Source organism: Spermophilus citellus (assembly GCF_964194105.1).
Source record: "Spermophilus citellus genome assembly, chromosome: 3".
Taxonomy (NCBI): domain Eukaryota; kingdom Metazoa; phylum Chordata; class Mammalia; order Rodentia; family Sciuridae; genus Spermophilus; species Spermophilus citellus.
The window spans coordinates 116,129,941-116,155,907 of record NC_138184.1 but is presented as its reverse complement, the minus strand read 5'-3'; the positions used below and the strand labels follow the sequence as shown (position 1 = coordinate 116,155,907).

Sequence of the window (25,967 nt, the reverse complement as noted above, 5' to 3'; positions counted from 1 at the left end):
TCTTACCCCAAACACTGACTACTTAGAAATTCTGAAGAAAACAGTGCCAAGTTTCAGTTAGAACCTGTGTTCTTGTCATCCTGGCAAAAACTTACAATATAGCAATATTTTTTAAAGATTTATTTATTCTCATTTCTAAATAAGAACAGCTTGGCATAAATGCCCTTTAGGATCTTTTCAATTCAGAGACATCATGTGATGCCGCTGAAGTGGATCAAATAATGGCAAGGACTACTGGACACACAGAGAAGCCTCGCCTCTCTTCACCACTTCCCAAGGTTCTTTTATTTAGACTCAGGATACTGGAAACCTAACGCTCCAGTTAGGACGGAAATGGGCATAAAGACCCCACTGCTGGGAGCTTTGGAGCAACCCCTATCAAGCTTGAGCGGGATAAGCCTATTGTATGGTCCAAAAGATAAGCTTCCCTGAGGCACAAAGGGTCCCTTTATTTCTTGTGCCCAAAGGCAGGTGCCAGCCCCAACTCTGCTCTTCCCAGTCTCTGCCTTTCCCTCTAATCCAAATATCTCCAGCCCAGCCCAGGGAAGAACATTCCCATCACTTGCCAACTCAGACATCTCAGATGTGATGGGTCTGAAAAGTCACACAAGACAAACATGGTGTCGGGTGACAGCTGAGAAATCAAAGTAGGAGAACTTGTACAAAGCCCTTCTTTAAACAGTATTTCACTGTCATTTTCCTCCCTCCATTCAGTGTTCAGCTTTGATGTAGTATTGGGTAAAGCCCTTAGAAAACAACTGTTTATTATCAATGTCAAAGCCACTCTGAAAGGCATCAGAATAGCTTAAATAAAGAACAAGCAAATTTATCCTTACTTCACTCTAAGTGCTGAAACAAAAGGCCTGGACTCTCTGATGGGATAATAATCAACAATTTCAGCCTCCCTTTTTTGAAGTATAAACTGGTAATTCAGGTCTGGTACATTCCATAAAATCAAAGGAGAGGGTTGCAGCTGGCTGGGGCTCAGGAGAAAGGTGCTCCTGGCCCTCACTGATCTCTTAATAGATATTTACTTGTGTGTTTCTGGAAGGCTGTGAGTAGAAATGGGTACTAATCTACCAGGGGAAAAAAGACACAAAACTTTTTCATATAAATAAACTATAAATTTATTTAATTATAAATAAAGTCTCATTGGAAATTTAAAATTTAACTGAAAGTCAAATTTAAAAACAGGAGTTCTGCCGGGTGTGGTGGCACATGCCTGTAATCCCAGCAGTTTGGGAGGCTAGGACAGGAGGATTGCAAGTCAAGGCCAGACTCAGTAACTTGGCAAGGCTCTAAGCAACTGAGTAAGAGCCTGTCTCAAAATAAAAAGGGCTAGGGCTAGGGCTGGGGCACAGTGGTTAAGGGCCTCTGGGTTAAATCTCCAGTACCCTAAAAAAAAAACAAAAACAGGAGCTCTTCTGAGAAGACCTGCTTGACAGAAAGCAAGAGAGTAGTAGAATAAACCAAAAGTCTACTACTAAGAGACACTTTAGAGGTTTGGGAGTATATCTCAGTGGTAAAGCCCTGCCATGTTAGAAGCCCTGGGTTCAATCTCCAGCTCACTAGAAGGAGAAGAAACTATAGCAGCAGCAACCAGGCACAGTGCGTCTGTCCATGATCTCAGCTACACTTGGGACACTAAGGGTTAGGGCCAGGGTTAGCAAGACTTAATCACCAAAAATACAACACAAAACAAACAAGAAAAAGAAAAGGAGATTCGCTGTTCAACGAGATAAGTAACTATGTAAACATAAATAATAAATACTTGTTTCTCTGCCTAAACATCCTTCCCAGCCCAAATCAACTATTCCTATGAATAGCAAATTAGGGGAAGGTAATATGCCAGAAATAGAGAGTGACTAATTTTTTTTTATTTATGCAAGAAATTAAATATGTACAACTTTGAAAATAAAATGAAACAATTGTTCAGTGAACATATATAACTTTAACTATAAAATACAAAGATAGCAAATTGAAAGGTAGCACATGTACAATAGTAGGACTGGGTGGGGAGGGTTTCAAGGAAAGAGGTAAAATGGGAGACTTTATCTAAGCAACAGATATCTGTGATTTTGGAACAAATTTTAATACTTCCATAGTAATAAATGAAAAAATAAAGCAGCAGCAACTATGGGGGGATGGTCATTGGACATAAGCCAAGACAGAAGTGATGGCAAGAGCTGAGGGGCAATATGAAGAAAACAGGGACCGCAGGCCTGGGGACGCCAGGCAACCACGAGGGCCCTAGAGTGTCAGCAAAGGCACATGAGGGCAGAGGTAAACAGCGTGGCCCCTGCAATGCAGGAACACAGGTAGGTATTGGTTCAGCTGGGTCAACAGGGCCATATGACTGAGAGGCCAACATACTTACAGAACCCGGGACACAGAGTGTAGCTCAGCAATCATTTTCCCCTGGCCTCATGGCTCAAGAGGCAGCCTTTGCACCTGTCCTAATAATGATTAAATTCAACACATTGCTGAACCATGAGTCATGTAATCAGGATCTTGGGGGTAAGTAGCTAAAAGATACAACCAAAGGTGTTAAGAATCTTTGCTCTGGTCCCTACATAACAGTGATTCTTATCTTATTTTCATCGCAGATAGCTTGGAGAACCTGATCAAAGCCAAGGATCATCTCCCCAGGAGATCATGAATACACATCTGAAGCACAATGGATGTGAAATCCAGAGCTCTTGCTAGCCAGGCATGGTGGCACACACCCATAGCCCCGCTACTTGGGAGGGGGAGGCTGAGGCAGAAACCAGCCTCGGCAACACAGCCAAACCCCATCTGCAGGTGTGTGTGTAGGGGAGAGATGACGCCACATGACCCTTGCTAAAGTCAGACAGGAGATGAAAAGTAAAGAAACACCTTAGTCTACTGAAAAGGAATAAAGAGCACAAATCCGATGGATACAGCTGCTCCCAAGTTATCCTTGTCTGGCTGGCAGTCAGCTTCTCCTGCTAAGAAGCAGAGGGAGGTTCGGGTCCTAGACAGTCTGAATAGTACATTCTCACCAGCCTCAGAAGCTTTGCAGTCTGTGAATTGTCCACTGGTAGCCAACTAGGAAAACCCTCCCAAAGTGACAAGTTAGTGATCAGACAGGACAGCAGTGCTCTAAAAGCTAGTAAATATCAAAGCAATTAGGTTGAAAATAGTCACAGATTATTTGTGTGTGTGTGTGTGTGTGTGTGCGCGCGCGCGCGCGCATGTGTCTGTCTGTCTGTCTGTCTATGGTGTGGGAAGATTTAGAAAATCGTGACAAGAAAGGTTTTCTAAGTTGGCTCAAAGGAAGCAAGAACATTTTCCTTAGCAAGAGCAGGGTTAGAACAAGAGATAAAAGACTTATCTCTACAGTCCCGTGGCCCCTTCTTACCTGCAATAGTTATGCTCGCCCAGGCCGCCCTCCCCATTGGGGTATTTCAGAGTGTTGTACGGGTGCTGGAAAGTCTCGTTCCAGAACAGACACGGCTTGCCACCTTGCAGTGCTGTCCAGTTCTGTGTTCCCCTATAATCGGCACCATTGGCTGTGAAACACTCTAGAGAAAGAAAAGACAGAGCAGACTAATTTCCTGGCAACATTTATAGTCTACTCCCTCTCTGGTTGATGTTTTTTATCTGTTTTGTTTGGACCAAACTGGAAATGAAGAGTGCTTTGTTAGATCCTGAACACTCCACAGTTAACAGTGCTAGAGCCGAGTAAATATGAAAGAAGGTCCCTGGAAATGCTAGGCTAATCTTGGCACTAGCTTGTTGGGACACTAGGACATTTTTCCCCTAAAGTATACAGATCCTATCTAGGATATAAACAGGAAGCTGAGATGTACTGAAGCCTATAAAGTGAACCAGGAAACCCCCAAATCTGGGAACAGTTGGTAACAGCCATGCCTGTAGAATTCTGGGTACTCGGAGGGGGTCATTGCTCTCGCCAGTGTCTCTGTGTGGTAACTAGAACCAGGTCACCAGCTGTAACTGAGCTCTTCTCCCCTACAGTCTAAAAGGCTGCACTGACACTTGGATTTAATAAGACCATCGGATACAGCAATGCTTTGGAATCCCAATCACACAAATCTGGGACTGACTCACATTCCCTGATAATGAAGAACAGTCCTCCCCATGCTGTCTGGAGATAGGTGCAACAAAACAGGCAGTGGGCCCGAGCAAGGAAAGACCAGAGGGGAATCTTCTCTCACCTCCTTCTGAAAGTCTTTCCTATAGGATGCACAGAAAGTAGTCTCAGGCCCCATTTCATAACGTGGCAAATCCTTGCAGGTGCAATCATGTGCTTCTAAAATCTGCTTGTCAGACTCTGGAGGGATGGGAACTGAGGCTGACAGGCTTCCACCCACATATTGTATGCATTAAACTCACAGAGGTTCATGAGAAAGGCACAGTACAAAGAGCGATTTTTTAAAATTAACTTAGTTGAAACTGACAGAGAGAAGCACTTCAAACACTTCTCCAAGATGTATCACTAGAAACCTGACAGTCTGGGGGAGTTACCCTAGCATTCTTAGCTTTCCTTGTTTCCTTCTTCTGTCATGCAGTGACCTGTAACTTCCGATCCTAAGGACTCTGAACAATGCCTCCTGTTGGTGAGGGTACATGCCTACCCATGCCTATGCAGCGTGTGGACGACATGAGCACACTGATATTATGGAATGTATTTCCTTTTTTAAAAATATTTTTTTTTAGTTGTAGTTGAACAAAATACCTTTATTTTATTTACATTTTTTTATGTGGTGCTGAGGATCAAACCCAGCGCCTTGCACGTGCTAAGCAAGCACTCTACTGCTGAGCCACAACCCCAGCCCCTGGAATGTATTTCTTTTAATATTTAAAAACTATCCACACATCTCCCCTTCAGTTCCCCCTTCCTCCCACCATGCAGGACCTGTGTTTTGTCTGGAATGGCAGAATTTTATGGATAGCCAAAAGAATCTGGAATCTAGGCTACATGGAAAACATCAGCAATTTAATCAAGTTTGGTGCAACACTCAGATGTTACACTAAGTGGGACTCGTCGTGTACCATGACAGCCAGGCCTCCACAGGGTGTGCATAGCTAAGTTCAAAGGTAACTGAAGGAGGCAGCTCAGCACAGCACAGCAAACGCTAACCAAGAGGCTCAGCTTTGGCTTCTTCTTGGGGACTTGCTGACCAGCTGTGCAACTTTGGACTAATTACTGTCATCCACATCGGCTCTGATATTTACACAGTGCTTTACTGTGTGCCAAGCTCCATTCTAGGAGCTTTACAGATGAAGACTCACCACCAGCCCAGTAGAAGGGGACCCTTCAGTGACTCCATTTACAAAGGAGGCAAGTGGATACCCACCCTACACTACCTCTAGCAGTACCCTCTTGAGTCTGCCTACTCTCCATCCTCTCCCTCCCCACGCTCCCCATTCACCTGCAAGTCCTTGTACCTTGAAACTGCCGCCTCCCCTCTACCTTCAGTGCCACTGTTTTAGTCCCACTTGCCACAGAACTGTCTAGGCCTCACAATTTCCCCCTTTTGTTCTTCTACATTCTATTCTCCAGACAGAACTCAAATATATCAGGGGAACAAAAGCCCTTGGAACAAATCCCAACTCTTCACGGTGTTTGCAGGGCCTGTGTGATGTGGCCCCAGCCCCTTCTTCCCCTGGCACTGAGGTTTCCCTTAGTCCCTGGCCATGCTCCAGCCACACTGGTCTGCTTTTAATTCTGTGAACACACCATGCTATTTCCTGCCTGAAATGTTCTTCCTCTAATACTTCCTGTTGCAGACTAAATGTCACCTCCTCAGAAAGCCCTTCCATCATCTCCACTGATCTTTTCCTGCCCTTTGTTTAGAGCACTTATTATCACTAGGAATATAAGATCAGGGGCTGGGGTTGTGGCTCAGAGGTAGAGAGGCAAGCGCCTAGCATGTGTGAGGCCCTGGGTTCTATCTCCAGCACCACATAAAAAATAAATAAAAAAAATAAAGGTATTGTGTCCATTTACAACAAAATTTTTTTTTTTTTTTTTAAAGAGTAGGGGCTGGGGATGTGGCTCAAGCGGTAGCGCGCTGGCCTGGCATGTGTGCGGCCCCGGTTCGATCCTCAGCACCACATACAAAGATGTTGTATCCGCCGAAAACTAAAAAATAAATATTAAAAAAATAAGAGTAGAAGATCAGCCCTGAATATCCAAAGGTTCTGCATCTACCAAGTCAACCAACCAAAATATTCAGAGAAAACATTGCATCTGCAACTGAACATGTGCAGACCTTTTTTTTCCTTGTCATTATTTCCTAAGAAGTACAGTATAACAACTATTTATATAGCATTTATATTGTACTAGGTAATAAAAATAATCTCAACATGATTTAAGGTATATGGGAGGATATGTACAGGTTACATGCAAGTTATATGACATTTTATATGAGGGACTTGAGTATCAGCAGATTTTGGTATCCTTAGGGTTCTGGAAAAAATACCCTATGGATACCATGGGGCAACTGCATTTGATCTGACAGAGAGGTGGGAAAAGTAGAAAGAAACAATATGAACATGTATGGTATGGACCAAACCACAGCCCTATTCCAACCTCAGGGCTAGAGTAGAATCTGAAAACCTGCATTACTAAAATACTGCCTGGCTGGGCATGGTGATGCATGCCTGTAATCCCAGAGGCTGAGGAGGCTGAGGCAGGAGAATCGAGAGTTCAAAGCCAGCTTCAGCAACTTAGTGAGGTGCTAAGCAACTCAGTGAGACCCTGTCTCAAAATAAAAATAAAAAGGGCCTAAGGACATGGCTCAGTGATTAAGCATCCCTGGGTTCAATCCTTGGTACCAAAAACAAAACAACAACAAAACCCCGCTGCCCAGGGCTGGGGATGTGGCTCAAGCGGTAGTGCGCTCGCCTGGCATGCGTGCGGCCCGGGTTCGATCCTCAGCACCACATACAAACAAAGATGTTGTGTCCGCCGAGAACTAAAAAATAAATATAAAAAAAATTCTAAAAAAAAAAAAAAAAAAAAACCCGCTGCCCAGGTGATTCTGGTACATCATCAGCTTTGGGAGCCTTAAGACTAGATGATTCTAAGAACACCAAGCCAACCTTTGCCAATTGCTAGAATTTTAATTATCATGTGTTAATATATCTTTTTCTCCTATCAGATCTTACATATAAAAACAACATGTTTTACACTTTAAACACATACATTAAAAAATAAATTTAAAAAAAAAGAAGTGGTGAGGAGCCAGAAATGCAGGCCGACCAATGGGCAGCCCCACAATCCACAGCAACCTGTAGGTCATGTTCCCAGAGGCTCGGATGACTTGATTTGTAATACAAAAGAATGTGGCAGCCATCCATACATGTGACCATACTCATGAATGGGGATAAGATGTCATCTGAAAGCAGGAATGGGAACGTGCAGGCTTGTCTGTTTTGGTCTGTCTTCCTGGAACTCAATCTTATTTTCAATTACACTAGGGAAATTGAGGTACTGTGCCAGATTTTAATGATTATTATTATTTTTTTTTTTATTTTATTTTTTTTTAAAGAGAGAGTGAGAGAGAGAGAGAGAGAGAGAGAGAGAGAATTTTAATATTTATTTATTTTTTCTTAGTTCTCGGCGGACACAACATCTTTGTTGGTATGTGGTGCTGAGGATCGAACCCGGGCCGCACGCATGCCAGGCGAGCGCGCTACCGCTTGAGCCACAACCCCAGCCCTATTATTATTTTTAAATGTTATTCACTTTTTAAAAAATATTCTTAGTCATAGATGGACACAATACCTTTATTTTCTTTATTTTTATGTAGTGCTAGGGATTGAACCCAATGTCTCACAATACTAGGCAAGCATGCTACCACCGAGGTGTGTCTCCAGCCCAAGTTATTCACGTTTAAAAAATACTTTTATTTATTTATTTTTGTGTAGTGCCTCGGTGTGCTAGGCAAGCTCTATACCATTGAGCTACAACCCCAGCCCCTATTATTTTTTTTTAAACCAGACTTGTCCAGTTCACATACACTGTGGGAAAAAAAGAAAAACAAACCAGGGTGTCCTGGATTTAAAGTTATCTCTGCATCTTGATTTCATCAGAACACTGGGGTGTGCACTAGGTAATGAGGACCCTCCCCTCCCTTATTTTCTATTGCTACGAAGCTGACATAATCTTTGGCTAGTTATGTAAGGAGTGGCTTTAAACAACCAACAAATAAAAAAAGCACAGGGTTCCTTGTATATTTATGTATCCAGTGAAAGAGAATGAGTGAAGGCAACAGACCTAATATCCAGGATATTATTCATTAATTCAACAAATATTTATTCAGAACTTACCATGTGTCTGGCACTGTTCACAACATTGGAAACACAGTGGTGAACAAATACCGCATATTCACAGAGCTCATATGCTAACAGGGGAGACAGGCTCACAATAAACCAATCAAACTTAATATCCTATAGTGGTAAGGCTATAAGACAGGATGGCAAGAGAGGGCCTAGAGGGGAGCAGGTATCTGAGCAGAGATGTGGGTGAGGGAGGAACAAACTGAGAGAAGGAGCTGGGAAGAGCATTACTGGCAGAAGGCGTGGCAAAAGTAAGACCCCAAACAAGGGCAAAGTTCTCACAGGTCTGGGGGACTATACATCTGTTCCTCTTATCTGCAGTGGAATAATTGAGTGGGGATACGGAGGGTCTTGAGGGCTAAATAAAGTAGAGTTTGGATTTTGTTCTAATTGTGAGGGGAAGGCATTAGAAATTTTTAGCAAAGAAGCAGAATAATCTGATTTATCTTTTAACAGAACTCTAGCTGCTGGGAGGAGAACTATAGAGAGTAAGAGGCAGAGAGACCAGTGAGCGGCTTTCTGTAGAAGGACAGGCTAGAAGGAGTGGTCTGAACTAGGCTGACAGCTGTGGGATACCAAAATATATTCTTTCACTCTCTACATATTTTTCTTTTACTTCCTTTGGTGCTAGGGATCAAATCCAGGGCCTTGCACGTGCTAAGCACATGATCTACCACTCCGCTATACCTCCAGCCCTAGATATATTTTGAAGGTAGAGCCAAAAAATATTTGCCAGGAGTTTGAATCTAGTCTGAGAGAAGGAGGCATCAAGTAGAACATCAAGGATTTGGGCCTGAGAAACTAGTGAGCAAGGAAGGATGCCATTTACCATACTACAGAGGGCTCAGAAGGGCGGAGTTTGGGGAGTGTAATGAAGGTTTGGTTTAGGATGGGTGAAGTACGAGACACCTTTCAGAAAGCTGAGAGCACATGAGTATGCAGATGGCTACACGAGGCTAGAACTGAGGAAAGAGGCCAAGGCTAGAGCTAGAAATGTGGCAATCCCCAGCACTTCCATGTGAACAAAACAAGATTACTGTGTATGGACAGAGAGGTCATCTGGGGCTGGAGCCCTGGGGCCCTCCAGCATTTCCAACTTAGCAACAATGACTGAGAAAGTACAGCCTCCCAGTTAGGGGAAAAGCCAGGAAAGCTCTTATCAAGAAGCCATCTAGCAACAAAGTGACCCAGTATGGAAAGCACATGTTAGGAGCTCAAGAATCAGGCTTCACTCAGTTTTATGGTTTATAAACTGAACTTTAGATTCTTTGCTTGCAAAATAGGTGGTGGGGGCTAAATTATCTGTAGCTCAAGGGAGATGGAAGAACTAGAGGATATGTGGGGCTGGGGCTGGTGCTCAGTGGTAGAGCACTCGCTAGCACGTGCGAGGCTCTGGGTTTGATCCTCAGCAACACGTAAAAATAAATAAATAAAATAAAGATATTATGTCCAACTACAACTAAAAAAAAAATATATATATATATATATATATATATATAAAACCTGGAGGATGTGTAAGTAAAGTACCTAGCACAAAGTAGGGCGTACAAAAATTATTATTATGTAATTTTATAAAAATAATCAGACTGTATTATAAGTTTGAAAATAAAATTATCTTAATAATTTAGCTTATTCTAATGCATAAAAATAGTTAGCTATAAAAATACAGTGTAACAATGAGCAGTTGGCACATCATTCTATCACAATTTTGTTTAAAGTTATCAGGCTGCCATCAGGGTGGAAAACATATATGGTTTGATCCTATGTTTAATACTAGCAGTTAATAAATAAGAGGTAAGAAAAATGATATAATGGGGCTGGGATTGTGGCTCAGCGGTAGAGCACTCGCCTAGCACGGGCGGGACCCGGGTTCGATTCTCAGCACCACATAAAAATAAAAAGCATTGTGTTGTGTCCATCTACACCTAAAAAATAAATAAATAAATATTTTTTTAAATGATATAATGCAGCAAACAGGCATTTCCTAATCAAACTTTCAGCTGTAAATATGATGAAATATATTTTCATTTATATATGCTACTAAAATCACAAAATTCAATACTTATACTTGTACGTGAGGAAAATACAAGTTGAGTTGAGCAAAACTGTTAAATTAAGATGGGCAGGGCTGGGGATGTGGCTCAAGCGGTAGCGCGCTCGCCTGGCATGCGTGCGGCCCGGGTTCGATCCTCAGCACCACATACCAAGTTGTGTCTGCCGAGAACTAAAAAATAAATATTAAAATTAAAAAAAAAAAAAAAGATGGGCATGTTGGCACATACCTTTAATCCCAGCCACTGAAGACTGAGGAAGGATGACTACAAGTTTGAAGCCAGCCTCAGCAACTCAGCGAGAGTTGAGCTGCTCAAACTGTCTCAAAATAAGAATTTTTTAAAATTCTATAAAGGACTGGGGGTGTGGCTTTGTGGAAGAAAACCCCTGTGTTCAATCCCTAGTATTTAAGAAAAACAAAAACAGTCAAATTATACATGTACATCCACGTCCCCTTCCTACTGGGAACTGAATCCAGGGCCTGGTACAAGCAAATGCTCTACCATTAAGTTACATCCCTATACCCTTTAAAATATATATATATACACACACACACACATACATATATGCATATATATACACACACATATATATATAATTTTTTAGTCATAGATGGACACATACCTTCATTTTACTTATTTATGTGGTGCTGAGGATCAAACCCAGTGCCTCACATGTGCAAGGCCAGAGCTCTGCCACAGAGCCACAACCCCTGCTCCATCCCTATACCCTTTTTAAATTTTACTTTGAGATAGGTCTTCCTAAGTTGTCTAGACTGGCCTCAAACTTGGGAGCCTCCTGCTTTGGCCTCTTGAGTACATGGACCATATTTTTAAAGTTCATCTCTTTAAAATTATAATAAATCCTTTCAGCTGGAACCACGGTTTCCAGTAATTCCTCTAAATGATGAACATGAAGGCCTTCCAAAGCATGGAATTGTTCTTTTGGCAATGTACATGCAAATCTACAAGTAAGGTGACATGGTAGACATGGAGGGAAAGGGCTATACTCAAAAAGGCACACCCACAACAGGACCCTAGCAAAGCTGTCCTCTACAGGATGACCCAATGCACTGGCATTGTCAGAAACAAACAAGTGAAGGGCAATATTCTTGCCGAGAGGGTTAATATGAGCACTGAGCACACTGACCACCCCAAGAGCAGAGATGATGTCCTTAAATGTATGAAGAAAATGAACAGAAAAGGAAGGAAGCCAGAGTGAACCGTATTTGGGTTCAACTGAAGCACCAGCCTGCTCCCTCACAGAGAAGCTCGCTTTGTGAGAAACAATGAAAGAAACTGAGCTGCTAGAACCTAGTCCTTATGAATTCATGGAATATGAGGTACAAAAAAATTAAAAGACCTCCGGACTTAAAAAGAAAGAAAGTAATAAAACTGTACAAAGGTGTTCTATTAAAACAACTAAAACTTGACATGTGAGCTAGTGCAGCAGTTAATCTAAAAGACAATCTGCTCCTTAATAAGACTTAATACAGTTGAAGAAAATATTCTCTATGAAGCTCTATAACTAAGTCAGTCCTGAACATAATGCTATAATTTTTTTCTTTTCAGTTCTGGGGCCCCCACATGCTACATAAGCATTTTATCACTGAGTTACACACCAGGACTTTTTAAATTTTCTTATTTTGAGATAGAGTCTACCTAAATGCCCAAGCTAGCCTCAAATTTGTGATTCTTCTGCTTTGCCTCTCAAGTAGCTGGGATGTATGGGTGTGCGCCTCCACACCCAGTTTGTAATTTGAATCCCTTTTTTTTTGGGGGGGTACCAGGGATTGAACCCAGGGGAGCTTAACTACCAAGCCACATCCCCATTCTTTTTATGTTTTATTTTGAGATAGAATCTCACTGAGTTGCTTAAGGCCTCACTAAGTTGCTGAGGGTGGCTTTGAACTATGATGCTCCTGCCTCAGCTTCCCGAGCCATTGAGATTACAGGTGTGCAATACCTGTAATCATGCCTGACTAGTTTGAATCTTAAATGTCCCCCAAGGGTCAAGGTGTGGTCCCCAGCCCCGGGCATTACTGAGTGGTGGTGGAACCTTTAAGAAATGGGGCCTAGTTGGAGGTCTTTCAGTCACTGGGGACATGCCCTCATTCCTATATTTACTTCCTACCCATGAAGTGAGCAGTTTGCCCCATAAAATGCTACTGCCATGATGGGCTGCCTCACCCCAGGCCCAAAACAAGGTCAAGTGATCATTAACTGAATTTCCAAAGCTTTAAAACAAAATAAATCTCCTCTCTCTCTCTCTCTCTCTGGTACCAGTGATTGAATTCAGGGGCCTTATCCCCAGCCCTTTTTTTAAAAAATATTTATTTTTTAGTTGTAGTTGGACACAATACCTTTATTTCACTTATTTACTTTTATGTGGTGCTGAGGATGGAACCCAGGGCCTCACATGTGCTAGGCAAGCGCTCTACCTCTGAGCCACAATCCCAGCCCCCCAACCCTTTTTTGTATTTTATTTAGAAACAGGGCCTCACTAAGTTGCTGAGGCTGGCCTTGAACAGATCCTCCTGCCTCAGCCTCCAGAGCCACTGAGATTACGGGCGTGCGCCACTGTGCTCAGCAATCTTTCTCTTTATTAGTGAATTATCTCAAGTATTTGTCATAGAAATGGAAAGCTGACCAACACATTATTTGTCTAAAACCATACTACTGAGAAACAATATTTTTCTCATATTGAGTCTAGAAGATTCCTGATTTTTTGATAGAATTGGTTGGATCTCTATATGTGATGCTTGTGAGAATCTTTGTTTTAGGCCACTAAAGTTTAATCTCTGTCCTACTTGGGACAATTTAGCTTCTCTATTGATATTACGTTGGAAGAATCTGGCTGGTATTGGCCTACTTTAGAATCAACATGAAGCAATACACATTAAATTCAGTTCCAGCATCTTAATATAAGACAGCAAACAACATTTTCCACTGGGAATGTCTCCTGTTTTTTTTTTTTTTTTTTTTTTTTTTTTAATGTCTATGACATTTGGTAAGTAGTTTACAGAAGTGCAAAGCTTTAGGTGGAAAAGCTCCTCTTACTGTTTAGAGTGCAGCCTGACAGTGCTGTCAAATGTTCAACAACACACCTGCTACTCTCTGTTGGCTTTCAACTACAGATTGCTGCCCAGTGGGAACCTGTGGGGTCATCCTCAAGGCCCAAACTCCTGGATAAGCTGCCCCTACCCTGAGACACTTCAAAGCACTACAGGATGCTGATTTCTGCTCTGAACAACCCTATGATAGATATAGGGACAAATAACCCTGGGAAGGCAGTGGTTCCCAACCCTTTTCCACACACTACAGAGGTGACATCTCTGTTCCCCAAAAGCAGTGATTTCTGTGATCACATGGAGGAGGTTATCAGATCTACAATAGGGAGAAGACAGCTGTAGGGAGGGACCCTGCTACACACACAGTACATACTGAGAATCATTAGCATAAAGGAGAAATGACACTAGATAATGAGACATAAGCTGACAAGGTATGGTTTGAGCAAACCACCCAGACACTTGGGTCCTAGATTTTATCTCTGGTTTCCTCACTTGCAAAATGGGAGGATTTGACCCTGAAAGTCCTCAATGTCCCTTTAGTCTAAACTCAAACATCTACAATTTCAAGATCTAACAAAATGGAACTAAGATTCAAAAGTCCGGGGTGACGTAACTGGAAATAACAGATGACTAAAAATCTCTTCCAGGCTTAAAATTTTGTTATTCTACCTGCTTTTCCAATGGAAGTAAGAATTCTATGGAGATTCTATGGAGGGAGGGCCTTCCCTCTGAAGAAGCATTTAAGTCTTCCTTTTGCTTAAAGAAAAATTGCATCTTCAACAAATACATTGCAACAAAAAAAAAAAAAAAAAAAAAAGAGGGGAAGGGGCCAGGGTGTAGCTCAGTGGTAGAGTGCTTGCCTAGCATGTGTGAGGCACTGGGTTCAATCCTCAGCACTGCATAAAAATAATAAATAAATAAAATACAGGTATTGTGTCCATCTACAACTAAAAGGAAAGAAAGAAAGAAAAGAGGGGGAAAGGGAAACCTAAAGGTTAATACAGACTTAAGACTCATACTATCTAAATACTGCCTTGTTTAGATCCTGACTGAACTATAAAAAAATACTGATGAGACAACCAGCAACATTTGAATACTGACTGCATGTTTGATGACACTGAGGAATTATTTATTTTTTAGGCGCAATAATGGTACTATTTATTATTATTCTTTTTTAAAGAATTCTTGCTGGGGGTGGTGGAACATGCCTATAATCCCATTGATTTGGGAGGCTGAGGTAGAAGATTTAAAAGTTTGAAGTCAACCTGGTTAAGCACCCTTATGTTAAATCCTTAGTACCCCCCCCAAAAAAAAGAAAGAAAAAAGTTTTCCTAATTTAAAGATACATAAAATATTTACAGATAAGATGATATGCTATCTGAGACTTGTTACAAAGTAACCTGGGGGAAGGTCAGGGTGCACGGATGAAAGCTATTGGCCATGGTTGATAATTGTGAAAGCTGGGAAAAGAACATATATGACTTCCTTTACACTCTCCTATTTTTTGGTACATGATCTAAATTTGCCATAATGAAAAATTTTAAAGGACATCTTGAAAACAATTACTAACATTTCATTTTATAATTAATCTACCTTAGTTTCTTTTTAAGCACCATAAATTCAATCAACCATAAATCCAGCCATCTAAAATCAAGACAGATATTCATGTATTATGTTCCTGGATTATGTATTAACTGTGCAAAATGACCATCGAACCAGCTGCACTTTTGCCCAAAGTAGAATTACCACATAAATAATCACTGTAATTTTTTAAGCATCAGTAGCTTTTCCATTAAAATACCTTTTAGATCTTTATTTTCATTTAAGGAGACAGTGTCCTTAAAACACTCACAGGAGGCTGGGGGTGCAGCTCCAAGGCAGAATGCGCGCACAGCAAGCACAAGGCCCTGGATTCAATTCCCAGCACCCCCCCTCCACACACACACACACACACACACACACACAAACACACACACACACACACACACACAAAAAAAAAAAAAAACAGTAACAAGGAAAAAAAAAGACCATGTTTCTTAAAGGTTGGTTTTTCTGTTTGTTTTTTTGTGTGGTGCTAGGGAATCGAACCCAGAGTCTCATGCATGCCAGGCAAACATACCACTGAGCCACAGCACCAGCCTGAAATTATTTTAACTATGGAATTTATACTTTTGGAAGGGGACTTGAGGGCTTCTATTTGAATCTCTAATTTATTCATTTCTATTAACAGATGAAATATTTAATTATTCAAAAGACCATTCCAAGAAAACTGGACCTATAGTAAGCATAGGACTTAGAGTAAGTACAGTTTTTCATTAGACTCATGAAAACACAGAAGAGCATTATTATTTTTTAAGTAAAAATTTAAAAAACAAATAATTGTTGAGGCAGAGAAGGCCACAATGCAGTGGCTTGGGTACCCATCTGGCTTGGTGTTCCCATCTGTCTCTCATCTTGAATACGCTCCCCTTCTCCCTAAGCAGGGCCCACTGGAAAACACGCCATGGCTGTCATTGTGAAGTACATGTGTTTTTGCCAGGAATAGCCACCACGCATATGCAGTAGTACTTGAAGAATTTCTGTTTATCATTTAGGATATTATAAACACATAAAGTTATCAAACTAAAACCCAAAAGATAGTTGGGTTCTTCCCTCCATCCCCATTTTTTTTTTCTCTCTTTTCTGTGCTGGAGATAGAGCCCAGGGCCTCATGAATGCTAAGCACACTCTCTACCACTGAGCCACAACCCCAGGCCTGACAGTTTTGAGAAAAAAAGAAGAAAAAACGAAGACCATTAATCTAATGGCCCCTAAATCTATAACATATACAGAGAGACTAAATCAAGATTTAGTTGAAGAATGGACTCAGTGAGAAGTCACTGGCTCAGCAGAAATCTAAGAAAATCAAAGTACCTTGATGGATTTGACTGCTAGTAAGGGAACACATTCTATCACCCTTTGATGATATGAAGCATTTATCTACTTAAGTAATATGTGACAACAAATGGATCTACTTTATATATTTACTTATAAATAGCTCCTCAATCTTGAAGTATAATTTCACAGTAGATAGCTCTCACATAAGGAAACAGAAAGCATGAGATATTTTTAAAGTGCCAAGTCCAGCTTTCTGATGGGTAATATCTCAATTTGTTATAAATCAATTCTTAAAAAAAAAAATGAGGGGCTAGGGTTGTAACTAAGCAATAGAGCGTCCGCCTAGCATGTGTGAGGCACTGGGTTCGATGCTCAGCACCACATAAAAATAAATAAACAAAATAACGGTATTGTGCCCAGGTCTGGGGTTGTGGCTCAGAGATAGAGCGCTCACCTACCATGTGTGAGGCACTGGGTTTGATCCTCAGCACTACATAAAAATAAAATAAAGATATTGCAATACCTATAACTAAAAAATAAATATTTAAACAAAAAAAAGTTTTGTTTTTTTTTTTTTTAAAAAAGGTACTGTGCCCAACTACAACTAAAAACAAAAAACCAAAAATGACAAAAGGTGAACTTGCAAGGCTGTGTCAAGGCTAAAAAGCACTATACTCCCATAGGAGCCAGGGGATCTACAACAAGTCTCATGGTCTCTACTGCTACAGATCTTGGAGAAGTTGATCACCTTAAACTCCAAGCACCCAACCTTGGTATGGATGCTTATTTAAGCTAAGTATTCCCAAATACTGAAAATCAAATTTAATTGAACATCTTTCATTTAATCTGGCAATTTTACTCTAGAGAGTGGAAAGAAAAGTCAATCACAGGCCTCGTTACTCCATTTAGGTTTCTGAAACATTGTCCATAGAAATGCTAAAGAAACCAGATGTGGACAATGAAGAATCTACTTTCTTAAGATTGGGAAAAAAAAAAATGTTAATCAGAGTTGCCTGCTCCTAGGCCATGGTGAAAGGAAGGACATAATAATAATAATAATAATGATAATAATAGTGAGGGTTTCTCACTCTCAGCACTACTGATATTTTACAGTGGATATTTTTTTGGTGTGGGGGGCTGCCCTGTGCATTCTAGGATATTTAGCAACATACCTGGCTTCTAGCTGATAGACAGCTAATAGCACCCCCTTGATTGTGACAGCCAAAAATTCCTCCAAGTATTGCAAAACGTCCCCTAGGGGCAAAATCTCCTTCTGTTGAAATCACTGAGTTAGAAGAAATGGTCAAATAAACAAAAAGTGTCACATTCATTAACCAGTGTTCACATAACAAAAGATTGTTCTCAAGGGAGACATTCTCAGCTTGGTATAGGCTCCTCCAAAATCATAACAGGGAGGAGAGGGCCTGTCATTTCAGCTAAGACAATCAGAAACCTCTTCATCTTGCAGAAGGCCTAGGGAAGATTCTTTGGTAAGCCAAGGAAGCTCTGCATGGCTGTGCATACATCATAGCAAGCAGGGCGTAGCACCCAGCCTTTGAAGACGTTCCTTTTAAGTTAACCTCCTCTCCAACTAAACTCTTTCTAAATCTCTTCCTGCCATTTGGAAGTTGAGTGATTCTCAGCTGAAAAGGCCTGTATATACGAGGTGCAGATGGCAGCAGTTAGGGCCCTCACCAGATGCTGCAGTCTCTAATTTGATTGAAAGGATATAATTAGACAACAGAAACACTTTAATGAAAGAGCAAAACATGGAGGGAGGGAAGGATTGAAGGCCCTTAACTGATGCCAAAACACCCACCAGTAATAGAGGCTTTGAGTCTGGGGAAAGGCGAGGGGAAAGTCCCTTAAAAAGACAGTCCCATCCTGTTTATTTCCCCATAGACATAGGAATAGGGATTTTATTATTGTAGATTTCCACTGTATTTTATGTGGGAACAATCTGATTAGAACCAGAAGAGTCTTCGGAAGAACATCAAAGAAAAACAAATATGGCTTCTGTGGTCATTATTAAAAATATTTTTACCAGCCCAATAATTTTCTTTGAAGATGAATTTTTATAGATTGAACAGCAGCAAGTAATTTACATACTGTGATGGGATTGGTTAACAGTCCCTGCTATTCTAAAAGAGAACTACTTGGTTGCCATGTTGTCATGCGACTTTAGGACACTAAAGAAACTGCACAGCCATTTAATCTATCTGTTTGGAAGATATAAAGAGACCATGCAGGGTCAGCCATACATGGCTACAACCATCATGAATCATCTTTAAAAGTTGCTTACGCTGTTTTTACCATTTCCTAGCTTTAAAACTTGGAGTGTGAGTATACTGTTCTGGTTCTAACCAAGTATCTAACCAAATTGAAAGAAATCCAGCCCTCAAAGTCTGCAATTGCTAATGTGGTGTGACACTCGGGTTTGGAAGCGGCTGCAGCCTCCTCAGCCCACTAGAAGCAGGGCCCCGCCCTTGTGGTAAATTGAACAATAAAAGTTTAATGCTTTGGCTCCCTGCCAGGAATTAAATCCATGGCAAGGGAAATAAGAATCTGGGCCCAGCGGATGGGGCAGCCCCAAGAGGGTACAGTTGTAGAAGTGGGAGGGAGAGAGGCAACTTTGCCTGTGAAGTGGCCTAAAAACCCCTGTGTGCCCAGGTGCTTCCTACCCCCGACTTCATTCCTCTCCAGACTAGTCCAGGCTAAGGCAGTGTTTACCTAGAAAGAGGATTGGGGGAGGGGGGGTGGAGATCTCCTTAGAGGGAGAAGGCAGATTCTGTAGAGTGGTTATTTATAAGGACATCCCTCTCAACTTTTCTACAATGGCCTCTCTACTTTCCCTGTTCAGTCTGAATCCAGACCGTGTTTCAGAAAGTGAGGTCTAGGGAAAAAGTGCTGTCACCTTGGGAGGAAGACAATGATGACAAGAGAGGGAGGAAAAACTAGAGTGACTGAGGAAGGCTCCTCCTGGACAATACCTCCTGGTTCTAGCTGGAGTCTCAAGGTCAAGTGGAATATAGTAGAAATGTCAGTCATGGTTGTCAGTCACGCAGAGGCTGCACAGTGAGCCAACCAGAAACTGGCCTGCCAAGTGGTGCCAGGGCTTGAGGAGATCTCACCTCCAACCCTGTATAGGTAGTTTTCTAAGGGACACATTTAATTCCTGCTAAGTTGTCCTTATTTGGGAGGCAAAAACTACAGATCCAAACTTCCGTCTCTCTCAAGTGTTTTGCATTAACTGTTCCACAGTACAAACACAATCAACTTGGTATGTTTGAATGTTTCATTTTGTTTTTTCAAAAATGTTTTAATTAAAACAAAATAATCGGCCATGCTAAGCACATTGTTGTTTTGTGAAGACCACTTTAAATATGACAATAGAACCATGCAAAGAAAAATAAACGGCTTAGAAAAGTGACAGATACTTGTTTTTCCTTCCTTCCTTCCTTCCTTCCTTCCTTCCTTCCTTCCTTCTCTCTTTCTCTCTTTCTCTCTCTTTCTTTCTTTCTTTCTTGGCTGTTTTTCTAGGTCTCCAGGCTGATGCCACCTGCTGCCTGGGCTTTTCTCTGAGAAACAGATCTCTCAAGGGTCTGTTCCAACCAACATCTGTAGCCATAGTTAACTGGACAAACTATAAGTCGGTTCTCAGGCAGGCACTGTTTTCTTTATGTAGCGAACACTGAACCATACTGAATTTCCCTTTAAAGTATTTTTTGAAAGTCATTAAAGATCCGAATGTATGAGCATTTCCCCCAACTGCAACTTTTTTTTAATGTGATAAAATATAGAATTTATCACTTTAACTATTTCTCCAGTCTGTATCTTTTCTCTCCTTTTTAAATTTTTTTTGGGTACTGGAGATTGAACTTGGGCACTTGACCACTGAGCCACATCCCCAGCCCTATTTTTTTATTTTAAGACAGAGTCTCACTGAATTGCTTAGCCCCTTGCTTTTGCTGAGGCTGGCTTTGAACTTGCAATCCTCCTGTTTCAGCCTCCCGATCTGCTACGATCTTCTCCTTTTTTATTTTTTATTGTCAATGGACCTTTATTTTATTTATTTATTTATATGCAGCGCTGAGAATTGAACCCAGTGCTTCACACATGCTAGGCAAGTGCTCTACCACTGAGCCAACATCCCAGCCCCTTTCTTCTCCTTTTTAAGAGTCTCATTATGTTGCTTAGGCTGGCCTCAAACCACCTTCCTGTCAGTCTCTTGAGTAAGTGGAACTACTATACCTGGATCACTACACCTGGATCTACATGTATCTTAAGGTTAGCCAACAGTAAATGGTACAAAGCTTATCCACTACCAAAATCAAGCCTCCTAGTCACCTTTTCCAGACCAATGCATGCCGAAAAAAAAAATCAGTACACATGGACCTAGAGCAGGACTTGGTAAACTATAGCAAATCTGGCCCACTGCCTGCTTCTATATGGCCCACAAGCTAAGACTGGGTTTTACATTTTGAAAATAAAAATCAAAAGGTAATATTCTGTGATATATAAAAAATTATATGAAGGCAGACACAATGATACATGCCTGTGATCCCTGCTACTTGGGAGGCTGAGGCAGGAGGATCAGCAAGTTCAAAGCTAGCCTGGGCAACATAGGAAGACTGTGTCTCAAAGTAAAATATAAAAGGATGTTGGGGCTATTGCTCAATGGTAGAAAATCCATTGGTTCATTCCCCAGTACTGAAAAAAAATACACACACACACACACACACACACACATATATTTAAATATATATAGTTTTATTGGAATACAATCAGGCCTGTTCATTTACATTCTGTTTATGGCTGCTTTTGCCCTACAAAGTCAAAGTTGGGTAACTGCAACAGAGACAGTATGTGGTCCAAACCCAAATACTTTACTGTCTTGCTGTTTACAAAAATGTTTGCCTACATCTGACCTAGAGCCTCAGGTGGCATTCCAAGCCCCAAAATTCTAAACTGAAGATGATATATCAAAATCTCTAATCTATCTGGGTGTGGTGGCACATGCCTATAATCCCAATGACTCAGGAGGCTGAGGCAGAAGTTTAGAAAATTTGAGGCCTGCCTGCATAATTTAGTGAGACCCTGTCTCAAAATAAAAAGGGAAAAGGGGCCTGGAGGTGTGGCTCAGTGGTGGAGCACTTGCCTGGCATGTATGAGACACTGGGTTCAATCTTCAGCACCACATAAAAATAAATAAATATTGTGTCCATCTACAACTTAAAAAAAAAGGAAAAAGGGCTAGTAATATGGCTTTGTGGTAGAGCACCCTGAGTTCAATTTCAGGTACAAAAAATAAAGTAAAATAAAATAAATCCAATCTGGAGATCTTGAAGCTACTTAAAGCAATCTATTCTACCTTAATCATTTATTACTTTTGGTCCAACTATACTGAACCATGAGTATATCAATAATATCTAGATTGAGTGGACCAACTCACTGTTGATTGGCAATGAGCCTAAATGAAATGCTTTTTTGCTTTAAGATTTATAAAAGGGCTCATTTCATAGGTCAAACATGTAAGTTATCTAAGGGCCAAAACAAATTTTCACAAAAGGGTCAGAGATCTCTGGTGTCAGGTCAAAATGGTGTATCTTAAAATACTCAGAGCACACAAGTAACTGATATGCATTTTTGCTCTGCTCCACTCTTTTTTTTTAAGTATTTGTGTTTCTTTTTTTTTAAGATATTGATGGACCTTTTTATTTCATTCATTTATATGCAGTGCTGAGAATTGAACCCAGTGCCTCACACATGCTATGCAAGTGTTCTACCACTGAGCCACCACCCCAGCCCCTCTACTTCAGACACCATATCGTGCAAAGGTAATGTTGTTAGCACTAATGAAGTCCTTGAGTGGGACTGGACTTTACAGAGAGTATGAAGCTTTCTCTGTTAGGTATCATAGGTTTTATGGCCAGACATACTGCAGGCCAGTTGAAGAGTTAGAGAGGAATGAACATCAATTTACATACTTATAAAAGGTAATCTTAATCTAAGAGGAGCTCTGTTGATATAGACCTAATAGCTCCCAGTGTGGTAAAACACCCATGAAAGTGGTTTGCCTTAGGCAGTGTGCCTTATACAAAGAACTCAAGTAGCAAGATCACAAAAACTTATCACTCTCCATTAAATGTCAGTAAATTCCCAAGGGGAGCCCAGTACATGAAGCCCATTGGTCCCCTGGTCTTGGCTGCCTTCCTCTTTTAGAGGACAGTCTAGATCCTACCATTAACCTCTATTGTACTTCTTATAAGTGTGAAGGAAGAAAGAGAATCTCAAAGGAAGAATGGAGAGAAGGGAGATCAATTGGGGTTGCCTACACACTGTAATTAGAAGTAGCATTGATGGGGAATGAGCTAACTGTTTTTATAAAGTCAGCATTCAAAAATGCAAACCACCAGTAATTTAAATATTACAAAATTGTGCAGAATATAACTATTGGAATAATTTTTTCCATCCACAAAATTTTAGAGAAAATTACAGTATCACAAAATATGAAATGGCAGTCTTGGCATATCCTCAGTGTAAAACGTGTTTTTTATTGGAAAGGATTTAAAAAACTAGTGGGTAGGCTTTTGACGGGATGTGATGCTGAAGACTATGTGGTATATCTCTAAAACTGCTTCTGGAACTGGAGAGGAAAGGTCACAAAAGCACTCATGAATCAGAATGGTAAGAAACCAAGATGGTGAGATTCTGAATTGAAAACCTGGGCCTCTTATCACAACTTGTTTCACAATGGCATTTACTTGCCTTTACCCCAGACTCCTAATAAAAGCATAACAGGATTGGGGGTTTAAACTATGTAAGAGTTGCTTCATTTGACCTAGCAAAGCAAAGGTACCCAGGGAGATTCACCTTGCAACAAGCATAGAGAATTGGCTCACTTTACACTTTCCAGAGCCATTATTCTGCCCTTTCCAGAAGAGGAACCAGTCTATCCCCCCCCCCCCTCTCTGTAGAGGACATTAAATCCTGAACACACAGATGGCAAAGTGGAGCTAAGGGGTTACTAGGTTACAGTTATGTTGACATATCCTGGCTCTCAGAATGTCCCTCCCTCACTCCTCACATAAAGCAAACACTAGAAGTGATCAGATTGTAGAAGTCCCATAGAAAGCAGCAATCTCTCTGAAACCACTTACTGAGCCTCAGGTTTACAGCTCTGAGACCCTTGTACTGATCTAAAGACAAACTTTGCCTTTTACAGGATTCATAAGACAGGAAGCTCACAAGCATTCCCAGGGTAAATGAGGTGAACTGTGAAGCATTATAAAAAGTATTATTAAAATATGTTTATTGACTGCCATCTGTATGTGGGTGTTACCTACAGTATATCATTTAATCTTCACAATACCCTGCAAGGGAATTATCACCATTCACCCCCTTTACAAATGAGGAATGTAAGGCTCAGAAAACCAAAAGCACGGCCCAAAGTAACTACAGTAAGTGACAACACTAAGTCCTAGATTTTCAGTAATCCAAGTTGAGTAAACAAAGGAACTTGGAGTTATCTTCCACCAGCAAAATATTCTTTTTCAAATATCACAGCTTGAAATTTTGGATGAAGAACCAGAGACCGGTTTCCCTACTCAGGCAGACTGGTAATGAACTCTTTCCTTCCCTTTCACAAATGTACTCAACACCCAAACAACCTGCAGAGAAACATAATCGAGCCAGCCAACATCCTCCTGCCTGCTCAACTTGGAAAGGATTCTGCTACAAGGAAGGGTGTGTATGGAAGCTAAGCAAAGTCCCAGTTTCCGTCCTGATTCAGGGACCCACCTCAGGAAGACCTAGCCTTGGCTTGGGGAGCAGGTAACCTGTTTAAACTATAGGGTTACCCAAGAGTTGGACTCATCATTGCACACCCTTAGGAGAAGCACCCTAGGTTCTTTAGGGAGAAGTTTCCCATCACTTGTTTCTTCTTTTCTCTCACTGATCGGAAGTCACCTGAGTCCTGGGGAAGTTCAAAGCGGAGCCCCAGGGGCTAAGGAGGCAGGGGGCGTCCTGGTTGGGAACAGGGGATACTCCCGGGACCCGGACCTGCCTCTAGCAGGGCAGGTTAGTCAACGCGAAACCAGCTCTCGAGGCTGAAGTTAGTGTCGCCTAAGCTGGGACAGCTGGGACACGAGCAGAGGAGCTCGGTGCCCGCTCCTCCCGCCTCCGCACCCGCTCCTGCACGGAGAGGCGCCGGGATACACCGGTGTAGGCTGGAGGGGAGGAAAGGGGGACCAGGGAGCGTCGTAGTGAGGCTCGGGGAGGGGATCCTGGCCCCGGGTAGTGTTCCTGAGGGTCCTGGGGAAGGGGTGCAGCGCCTCGAGGAGGGGCAGCCGTCCCGGCCCGGGGACGTCGCCGAGACTTGGGGACTGGATCCCGAGCGCAGGGGTAATCGTTGAAGGGATTGGGCAGCGGGTCCCAAGCTGCGAGGCAGAGGAAACGTCTCCTCCGGGGGCGTCACTGAGGAGCCTGGCGAAGGGGTCCGGGAGGCACTGAGGAGGAGAGGACGTCCGGGCCTGGGGGCGTCGCTGAGGAGCCTGGAGAAGTGCTCCCGGGAGGCACCCGCGAGGGAGAGAGCGGGCCCCACAGACCCGCAGGCCCGAGTCGCCCCTCGGGCGGGCTCCACACCGGGCAAATGCCGGGGGTCGCTCACTCACCGGGTCCAGAGCCGAGGCCGGGGCTGGGCGCGGGCCGGGCCGCCAGCGTGAGCGCGGCGGCGGAGAGCAGGGCGAGGCGGGCGGCGGGCGGCGCCATGGGCCGTCAGTGCGGGGCCCCGGGGCGCGGCCCGGGGGAGAGGGGGCAGCGCCGGGAGCCGGGGGCGGCCATGGGAGCCGGACGCGGGGCCCGAGTGTGGCCCCGCCCCGGCCGCCGGCTGCCCCGCCCCGGCCCGCCCTCCCCAGCGCCGCCACCGCCCGGGCCGCCCGGGGCCCGCCTGGCTCCGCGGCGAGGCCCGAGGGGCGGAGCTGACGACGCACGCACGTCCCGCCCCGCGCCTGCCACTCACATTATGGGCCAAGCCCACCTCCCCTCACCTGGACCCGCCCCACCGTGCAACCTGTTCGACCGACCAAGGAGTGGGGCCAGGAGGTGAGGGGCGGGGTCAGGGCCCTGCCTCTGAGTCCCCTAGCGGACGTTTGACCCGGCTGAAGCGGGTCGGGCGCTCTGTGATCCCTGCTCCACCCTCACTCGGGTCGTGACCCACGCGGGATCAACCACAGCGGTAATAATCAGAACGGCAGTTTGCAAACCTCTTTCTCCTGCTTGGCTTATCGTAGTGGTTAACAAAAGGGTGCTTTGGAGTCAGCCTGTGATGTTTGACTCAGTCACCTGTAAGATCTTGGACCGGCGTGAAGGAAATATAACTCTCATCTCAAATTTTCTTTTCTGTTTAATGGGAGTGATGATAAGCAACTACTCCCCAAAGCGATTGTACTCAATGAGATAATGCATGCAAACATTCATGCACGCCCAGTAGGGACTCGGTAAATGTGGAGTTTCTTTCTCCAAGTCAAGTCTAGTTACAAAGGAGGCGGCATCGTGAGCTCTTGTTCAGAATCTATCACGCACTATGTCAATTAGGGCAAGTTTCCTGACCTGAGCCTCTGCCATTCGCAAAATAGAA

At 42.7% G+C, this 25,967-nt stretch overlaps 1 protein-coding gene across 5 annotated transcripts in view; it reads right to left on the bottom strand.

Moving 5' to 3' along the window:
• The window catches only part of KREMEN1 (kringle containing transmembrane protein 1), a 68,980-nt gene extending 43,710 nt beyond the window's left edge, over positions 1–25,270 (bottom strand). For 2 of the 5 annotated variants that reach the window (XM_081283645.1, XM_081283647.1), the window contains exons 1-2: positions 25,003–25,269; positions 3,383–3,545 (exon numbers count right to left, since the gene is read on the bottom strand). In XM_081283645.1, coding sequence (XP_081139771.1) covers positions 3,383–3,545; positions 25,003–25,099 — 260 coding nt within the window. In that variant the 5' untranslated portion in view covers positions 25,100–25,269. Of the gene's footprint in view, positions 1–3,382; positions 3,546–25,002 lie in introns of all 5 variants that reach the window. The other 3 variants (XM_081283648.1, XM_081283649.1, XM_081283646.1) reach the window with 2 other exon arrangements.
• Positions 25,271–25,967: the final 697 nt, after the last annotated feature.